Source organism: Alligator sinensis, unplaced genomic scaffold (assembly GCF_000455745.1).
Source record: "Alligator sinensis unplaced genomic scaffold, ASM45574v1 scaffold1854_1, whole genome shotgun sequence".
Classification (NCBI taxonomy): Eukaryota; Metazoa; Chordata; order Crocodylia; family Alligatoridae; genus Alligator; species Alligator sinensis.
In genome coordinates this window covers 102,142-111,331 of record NW_005843246.1, presented here as the reverse complement: position 1 = coordinate 111,331, position 9,190 = coordinate 102,142, and the positions used below count along the sequence as shown (strand labels likewise).

At 46.7% G+C, this 9,190-nt stretch overlaps 1 protein-coding gene across 1 annotated transcript in view; it reads right to left on the bottom strand.

Moving 5' to 3' along the window:
* Nucleotides 1-9,189, bottom strand: part of LOC102379812 (FRAS1-related extracellular matrix protein 2-like) — a gene marked incomplete at its 5' end in the record, with an annotated part of 138,667 nt that extends 129,478 nt beyond the window's left edge. The window contains 2 exons of the mRNA XM_006038086.2: nt 1,741-1,830; nt 4,725-9,189. Coding sequence (XP_006038148.1) covers nt 1,741-1,830; nt 4,725-9,189 — 4,555 coding nt within the window. The remainder of the gene's footprint in view (nt 1-1,740; nt 1,831-4,724) is intronic.
* Nucleotide 9,190: the final 1 nt, after the last annotated feature.

Below are 9,190 nucleotides of genomic sequence, written 5' to 3'. Positions count from 1 at the left end.
AGTGGGGCTCACTGCCTGCCTGCCTGCACTAGCCAAAACTGGCAGGTAGGGGTTCTCCTGCAATGCTCCCAGGAGGCTACCAGTGTCCCCTGTCCCCAGCTCTACCCCCCGCCAGCTGGCAACTGTCAGCAGGGGTTGGAGGAGGTGGGGAAGGAAGGGGAATGAATCCATTCTTCCATGACCCCCACAGCTTGCTGGCTTGAGTCTTGTAGGTAGTGGGGGCAGGCTGGGTATATACAGCAGGGGGGCTCCCTTTTTCTCTGCCTCAGTATCTTGACAGCTGCAGCAAGGAGCTGCAGCATGAGGCTACCCTGCCTAGCTTTTCATTGAGCGAGGAACTGGGTTGGGGGAGAGGGAGGGGGAGAGAGAAGGGAACCTCCCTACTGCACAGACCTAGCCCAGCCTCCAACAGCCGCAAAGACCCAGCCCCCAACACCCCAGACAGCAAGCTGTGGGGGGAGCTTGCATAGTGGGGGCCTTCCCTTCCCCCAACCTCCCCCTGCCAGCGCCTCCTGACAATGGCATCCAGGAGCTGCAGCACGGGGCTGCCCAGCCCAGATATTTGCTGTGCCGGGAACTGGGGCCAGGCAGGGCAGGGAATAGAGCCTCTCTGCCACATGGACCCCACTAAGACCTGAGCCCACAAGCTTGGGGGTGGGGCGGGGATCCACACAGCCGAGAGGTTTCATTTTCGCCACCTGGATGCACAGGGAGGAGACAGAGCCTTTTCGGTCTCCTCTCTGCAACAGCCCAGGGGTAGGGTTGGACCAGTCGCCTGGAGCAGATGACAACTGGCTGAGCTAGCAAGCCACCCAGCAAAGGTCCCCAGGGATGACAGCAGAATACAGTCTATGCTAAAGCATGATGGATGTGGTACAGCTGTTCTAAAAAGTGCTCTAACCTAAAGCACTTTAGTTTAATACCATATTCATCAAGGGTTTTAACTTAGAGTGAAATCCACCATTTTTACAGCACTTTAAGTACCATAAACATCTGTTCTGTCATGGCTTTAAAGTGATTTCTACATGCTTAACACACATTAAGTATAACATCTGTACCTGTACAGTGGTTGTACATTGGACAGTATCAAACTGACCTCACTAAAAAGCGAAGTTTACAGAACAGATGAAGTGTGATGGATCTTCAACTCAAGCAGATTGGCATAGCTCCACTCAAGAAAGAGATCTGTCCTGGCACAGGCAACAATAGTACTAACTTATCTAGGCTATCCTATCAGTATACCAAAACCTCAGTCCAATTTTAAAGACTCTGCCTCATTATGTAAATGGACTTTGGTCTTCAGTCTCTGTGCTGATTCAGTTCTTGGTCTCTCTGCTAAAAAGGTTAACAAGGCCCACCTACAAAGACTATAGTTTTTGCAATATGCACTGCTGATCTTCAGGAACTGGACAAATACCAATGGCAAATTTTGATATGGACCACACGTGGTGACAGCTTTCAGCAATTATTGACATGGGCCAAGGCTTGAATTAGCAATGTAATGGTGACAGACTCAACATCTATCAAGAATTGCATAAACTATGTATCTTGCCATAAAAATGTACATTAATTATAACATTATACATTTAATAAGTGTATCAGTAATTATTTCATTATAAAATTATATACAAAAATGTTATAACCAGGGCAAAAAAGTATTTTATAAATTCAAATGTAAATCATACTCTGTTGCTGAATCTGAATTTAAGATACACTGCATTTAAAAAGTACAAAACTTACCATTGTCTTCAATGGAGAAGTAGAAGATGTCACTAGTAGCATTGTCACCCTCTTTCAAGACATAGCTAATCTTCATTTCATCAATATCAGCTGATAACAAAGAAAAATGAAAAGTCTTTTACCAAAATATTTTACTGTAGAATTCAAGGTTTATCAATACAATTTAAACTTTAATATTTTAAAGTAATATATGATAACATTCTCACAAACTACTTCTTGTCACAGGTAAGCAAAGAAAAAGCCAATTTTAGAACACGTATAATTTTAAACTACATAAACAAGAATTCACCCTCTACTGCTGTCCCGGTTTTAACTTATTAGATTATTAAATTTAAAAAAAAGGAAAAACACAATGGGATTTAGTGGGTTTGGACTGTAATATGCAGCTTAGAAGAATAATTTCATTTCCAGCTCTGGTTTTGAGAAACTCTTAATCAACATTATAATAAACATAATTTTGTTATACCTAAATTTTAAGTTGGGAGTAAAGATTTTTCTACAGTTTTGTTTTGTTTTTGAGGTGGGTTGGGAGGGCAGAGGGATTACACTATGCACATACATTTTTATCTGGAATAATTTTGTATCAGAAGATGCAGGGGTAACTGTTGTAATAAAGTTAATATCTGAACTAATTAAAAACTTAATCTGATGTTCACAGAATAGAATGGGATTGTTTCTATTGATCTGTGATTGCATCCAAAACTCCCTGAATTGTTTCCATGGATCTTCACATATTTATTTCTTCATACATCACTCAATCAAAAGATTCTGGATCTAATACTGAGTGTGTGACAGTTAGGCCCCCCGCGATACATATTACAGGTATTGCAATTACCTTGAGACCAGCTACACATGCAAAGTAGCTTTCACTCAATAAAAAGCTCCAGCCAGCTATAAAGTTAGACCTCAAAAATGTGTACTACCTTTATAGCTGGTCACTACTGAGCTCTAATTTACATGTGTAGCAGGGTGTCCCCTATAGCTGGGAGCTCCATCAGCTGTGGGCTCCCAGCTGCAGGGGTGCACTTTACCCAACTGGGGCTGTGAGTCTCACAGCTTCTGGGGCCTCTAAGCCCCATGAGCTGCAGGCTCTGGGTCATAGCAGCACCCTACAGCTGCCAGGACCCAGAGACCCACAGCTGCAGATGCTGGGTCCCTACAGCATACCTCCCAGCGATCCCCCACCCCTAGACTCTGAGGTGCTGAAAACCACACATTCCCACTCATGGGGATATGCCCATTGTACCTTTCCCTGCACATGTAGAGGGGCATTTACAGAGTTTGATACCAGTTATACCTGCAAGCAAGCAATTTTTGTACTTCTAGTCGAATGAAATCATTATTCTTTCAAGAGGTGAAACATCTTGAATGAACAGTAAAAATAAATATATCGGTTTGTGTTTTTTTCTACATCAGAGCTTGAAAGGTGAATAAAAGCCTTTTAAATGACATTCTAATAAAAATCTGAAATTTGTTACAGAAAAGTGTCCAAAAGCTATGTACAAATTTATAAAAGCAAACCGAGGGCAAATGTACAACTTAGCCACTTTAAAAGGGGAGAGAGAGCTGCTTCTTAGGAGCATGCAGCAGCTGTTACATGAATATGATCCTGTAGGAATACAAGATGGCTAAATTACCCTAACTTTGACCCTGGATGAAGCAGGGGTGAAGTTTGACTACATGCTTACATCACTTCAAAATCATGCAGCAGTGACAGCTGCTGGATACCAGCTTGTATCAGTATCCTCTAGCAATGATATAATTGTTACATCTAGCTCTACACCTGAAAGGTTTTTTTTCCTTCCTAATTTATGAGGTTTGTTTCTTCAACAAGAGCAATGTTATTTACTTAAAGCACCTAACCCCAATGGAATGCTTCATTCTCTCAGCTGTTTTAATCAGCATTAGATAGGTATAGATTGTTCCTGCATGCAAAAACCAAACTGCACAGATGAAAAGAAACACTACAAGGTTCTCCTTATCAGTTTCCAATGTATCAAAGATGAGTGAGTTTCCTCCCCTATGGAATAAACACCCCAAAATCTAAAGATGTCTAAATATCTACTATAGGATGTGGCTGTCTCAGCAGAAGTCTACAGTCTCTCTACTGCCACCCAGCTTTCTTAGGCTGCCTTCTCAGCAGAATAATGACAGTTACCCCAACATAGCTCCTGATCTGAAAAAGGTGACATGAAAAATTTAATTTAGCCTTAGCCTGTGTTAGATTTTATAGCATTACATTTAGAAGTTTCCCTGACAGTTTCCTCAAGGGATAGCGGAGCTGGGGAGCAAGTCATATAAAATGCACCATTCCTGACCCTCTGCCTAGTCTGCGTCTATTTGCATGCAAATCTATAATCCAATCAAGATCACTCGTCCTCCAGAAACAGGGATAGCTGCTTCCCCACTTTCAACATATCAGCACTAGAGTCTGAAATAAAGACATTGAGACTAGAATCCCAAAACCCTCAGGCAATTCAGAAAATTTTATATTAGGCCTCCTGTTACACATGTTAGTACCACGTTCTAGCCCCTGGACCACATGTTAAGAATGTCACCAAGACTTTTAAGTGACCAAAGAACTTTTCAATTAGGTCTTGGCATGTAAATCAAGCTTTCCAGTTTTATTTTAAAAGGCATTTTTTGTAATACTAAGACTACCTTTATAAACAGTGTCAGATTTTAAATGAATTTTGTCATTTTTTTAAAGGGATTCAAGTTTAACTTTAAACCATGATTCAAAGGAAATAGGGATAGACTGTTGAAACCATGATGGCCCAGGAAATGTACAAGGCAAGTTATTCTGTGATATCTTTGATTAACTGTCTACGTAGTTGGAAGAGTTGTTGGGGTTTTTTGAGCACACAGTGCCTTTCTTCAAATAACACAAAAATAAAAACATACCTTCAAAGGCAAGTAAGTTATCTTAGCTAACATCTTGTAGGATACAAAGACTATAAATAAATAAAAAAATTAGCACTAACCTTGTGTAAAAGTATTAATGCTCTCATTTCCAAAGCCAATGTTAATGATGAACCCATGCTCTGGCCCATCTGTAATTCTGTATTTCAGCAGTTTGTGTGGGCTGTCTCTGTCTTCTGCCTTCAGTGACTTGCTGGTGATTAGGAAACCCAAGTGCCCTGTTGGAAGGCTTCTCAAGGTTGGGGCACCCTTGTTTACCACTAATTGTGGCACCCCATTGTCCAGAGAATTGATGTGAATCTTCATCATCTGGGGTTGATGAGTCTCCAGGATTGTGTCAGGAAAAATGTAAAAGTCTGTGTGGGTTCCATCAGTGACAGTGAAGGAGAAGCTATCCTGGCTGGTTTCTGTACCATCATGTCTATAGCTGATGAGATTCTCATTCAAGTCTTGTTTAGTGAAGCTGGTCACAGGGTAGGTGCTGTTGTATAAAATCTGGCCGTGAACAGGGACCTGAATTACTATGAAATGGAGCAAGTTGTCAGGGGTGTCCCTGTCTTCCACAGTTAACTCAAATGGGGTGATCAGTTTGGTCTCGCCTTCCTCAACCACCAACTCATTGATAGTTAGAACTGGCTTTTTATTGTCCACATCAGTAATGGAGACCCTGAAGGTGCGGAAGACTGGATTATGGCCATCTGTCACTTCAAACTCAAAGCTGTCCATCTTCACCTCATCCTCTGCAGTATGGATATAGTAAATCTTGTTGCCAGCTAGTTGGAGCTGAGTGAAGGCAGTAACAGGCACCCCAGGACTGTCTGAGTTCTCCAAGTGACCCCGACTAGGTGCCCGGGTGATACCGAAGCGCAGATTTTCATCGGGGCTATTAATATCACTTGTGCTGAGCAAATCAGTTGTGAGTGTCACCTTCCCACCCTCTTTCAGAGTAACCCCTTTGTTGACCACCTCAGGGAAGACCATGTCAATGCTGCTGATGGTAATATAAAAGTATCTGTCTATCAAGGGATTAATGGCATCTGTGACATCAAACTTAACCAGGTCACGGACCCCATGTTGGCCAGTGTGAACATAATGGATAAGACCCTGGTCTATATCATCCTGGGTGAAGTTCATACCTCGTGTAATGTTGCCTAACACCTCCCTCTGCTTGTTTAGGAGCTGCAGAAGACCCTGCTCGGGTGCCAAACGGATGATATAGGTGAGGCTCCTGTCCTCTGAATCTATGTCTGTGGCTTTAAGGTCCCGGTTTGTGATAACCTTGGTCTCGCCAATCTCCACTTCTAACCCCTGATTGATAGCCATCCTCGGGGTCTCATCATCCATCAGGATTACCATAATCAGCACTTCCTGTTCCACTATATGCTGGCCATCGCTTAGCCGGATTTTGAAGCGGTCTTCTTTAGTCTCTGAATCATCATGTTCATACACAATGCTAGAGGCCTCTTGGATCTCCTCCAATGTGAAGTTGTGAACAGGTATGGTACCGGTTGCCAGCTGCTGCACAATCCGCCCATGCTTAGGAGGAACAGTGATGAAGAAGTGAAGCTCATCTGGGGGAAGATCAGCATCAGCTGCATTAAGGATGGGTGTGTCTATCACTAGGCTCATTCCTTCAAGCACCACAAACTCTCGCATAAACAGCTCAGGCTTTTCATCATTGGTGGGGATAATGACAATGGGGAAGAAATGGTGAGGAGAGCAGTTGATGCCATCAGAGCAGTGGAAAGTGAATCTGTCCTCTACAGGCTCAACCCCTTTGTGAATGCTCTGCACATAGTTGATGTGTCCCAGACGAATATCTTTAATGGAAAAGGCACTGATGGCAGTGCCAGCCCTAGATTTTTCAGAGCCGGGGGCTGGAGAGATGTTTTCCAGGTATCCAGAAGTGGACTGAACAGTGATGGTGCACAAGAGGTCATCCCTAGGACTATCTAGATCCTCTGCATCCAGCTGCTCCAGAGTCAAGATATTCTTCCCCCCCTCAGAGACAACAAAGCGCTCTGCCCCAACCGTCACTTCAGGTGCAATGCTATCCACAGGCAACACAGTCACAGATACACGTACACCTTGTACCATGCTGCCTCCCACTACCCACTCACTGGAGAGATCAGAGATGGTGAGATTGAAGAAGTCATGGCTCTTCTTCAGGCCAATCTCTCCACCAGTATGAGCATAGACTACTGTCCCACTTATGAGATCCTGCTGAGTGAATCTCTCTGAGTGAATCCCATTCACCAGAATGTCACCCAGTTTAGGGGGATCCTCTACAATGAAAGTCAGTGCCAAGTCATCAGTATCCTCATCTGTTCCCTGGATAAGGGAGGTAGTGATCTCAGTGGCACCATTTTCCAGGACATCAATTGAGGCTCCCAGAAGCCCATTACCACCAGGAAGAGTGATGCTAGGGCTTTCATCATCCACTGGCTGCACAGTGATCCTGACAGTGATTGGCACATGGTGGACACCATCACTCACTTCTAGTTGATAAGAGTCACTGGTGAACTCATCACCACTGTGTTGATAGGATATGCGCCCACTGGCAATATCATCTAGCAGGAAAGATTCCCCTTGGACCATCATACCCTCCTCCAAATAATACAAATGGCCGTGCTGGGGTGCCTGGGTTAAAGTGAAGATAATGCGGTCTGTGTCTGTGTCTGGGTCAGTAGCATCTAATTGACTACTCATGAGAAGGAAGTTGCTTCCTTCAAGCACAGTAAAGCCTGTGTTAGTGATCTGGGGTGGCTGGTTGTCCACTGGCTGGAGGAAGAGAGTGAAAGTACCTGGTATAGAGTTGCCTGCTGAGTCCTCAACACTGTAGGTAAATTGCACCACCCTTGGGGTGATCCCCAGCTCTTGGTTTGGAGGTTGGTAAGCCACCTTGTGGTGGTTCACCTGGGCTTGGGTGAACTGGATAATGGACATCTCAGGGTTGTCAGCCAGCACAATCTCCCCAGCTAGTACAGAGTGGTTTTCATCAATATCCATTGGGGGTGTGAGCAGGGTGTATTTCAACTCTCTGTCATCTGTGTCCAGGTCAGTGTAGCGCAGATAGCGCTTTTTGAAGTAGGTCAACTGGTATTCCAGGACAGTCAATTGTAGGCTAGTGCCTGGGTACAGTTCTGGAGGCAAGCTGTCAACTGGCTGCACTTTGACAGTGAGCACCTGCTCCCCAGACTCATTAGGGGGATCATTATCATCCTGGAGGTGAAAGAAGATCTGATCTGTCACAGAGGTGGTGCTATGCGGTCCAGTGTGCCTGTAGAACAACCTTCCATCCAGGATGTCCTGCTGCCGCCACTCACTCACCACCTTCTCATACATACCCTCACTCTCCACAAAGTGCCAAGAGGAGGGAGGGGCACCACCAGCCTTCTCTACATCCTTTCCTTTCTCGTAGGATGGTGGCGGCTCTGCCTGACGCAGCAGCAGCTCACCTAGGCGGCGGTGGGGACGCAAAGCTTGGGAAGACATTATAGGCTCCTCTTGAAGTACGAAGCGGATAGTGGCATCGTCAGAGTCGATATCTGTGGCACTGAGAATGAAGGGTGAGATCTGGACTGCCTGGTGCTCTCGCAGCACCAGCCGGGTGTTGGCATTGAGCAGGGGTGGCTGATCGTCAGCCGGGGCAATCGTGATGGGGAAAAGAAACTCCACCTGGTGCTTCCCATCCTCCATCTGGAAGACAATGTTGTCGCTGTAGCTTTGCTCACTGCCATCATGCTGGTAAACCACATGCCCGGCCTCCAGCTCAGCAGCTGTGAAGTGCTTGCGGCCAGGCGGTGCCCCCAGCACCTTCAGCTCGCCATGCCGTAGGCCCCGCGCCACCCAGACCTTCACTTCATCCAGGTTGTCCTCGTCACTGATCTCCAGGCTGCCTGCAAGCGGCCGGGACTGGCCCTCAAACAGCATTAGCTGGGGGCCCAAGGCTCGGTTGAGCGTGGCCACAGGGGCCAGCGTGTTCATGGGCTTCACCACCACCACGAAGGCGAAGGGCTCCGAAGAGGCGCCCTCAGGGTCCAGCACCTCCATTTCCAGGTGAAAGAGCCGTTCCCGGTCCGAGTCCATGGTGGGCGGCTGGTAGGCGATCTTCAGCTCCCTTACCTCGCGCTGGGTGAAGGTGGAGAGCGGCCGGCCGGGGTCGTCGGTGCTGAGCAGGTAGCCGTGCCGGCGCAGGTCGGCACCACCCCCCGAGGTGAGGTTGAAAAGCAGCAGGTCTGCAGGGGTCTCCAGGTCCTCGGCGGCCAGCGCCTCGGGGGTGAGGGCGGCAAGCACAAACTGGTCCACCTCCATCACCAGCAGCGCCGCGGAGCTGGGCCGGGGGGGCTTGTTCTCGGCGCCCTCACGGATCCGCACCACCACCTGGAAATACTCCCGCTCGCCGGGCCCCGCTGCCCCGGCAGGCAGTGCGTCCACCCTCATGGGCACATAGTCGTGGTCAGGGGAGCCGGCAGGCGCCGTGTGCTGGTAGCGCACCCCCTCCCGCAGGAAGGCATAGCAGTCCCGG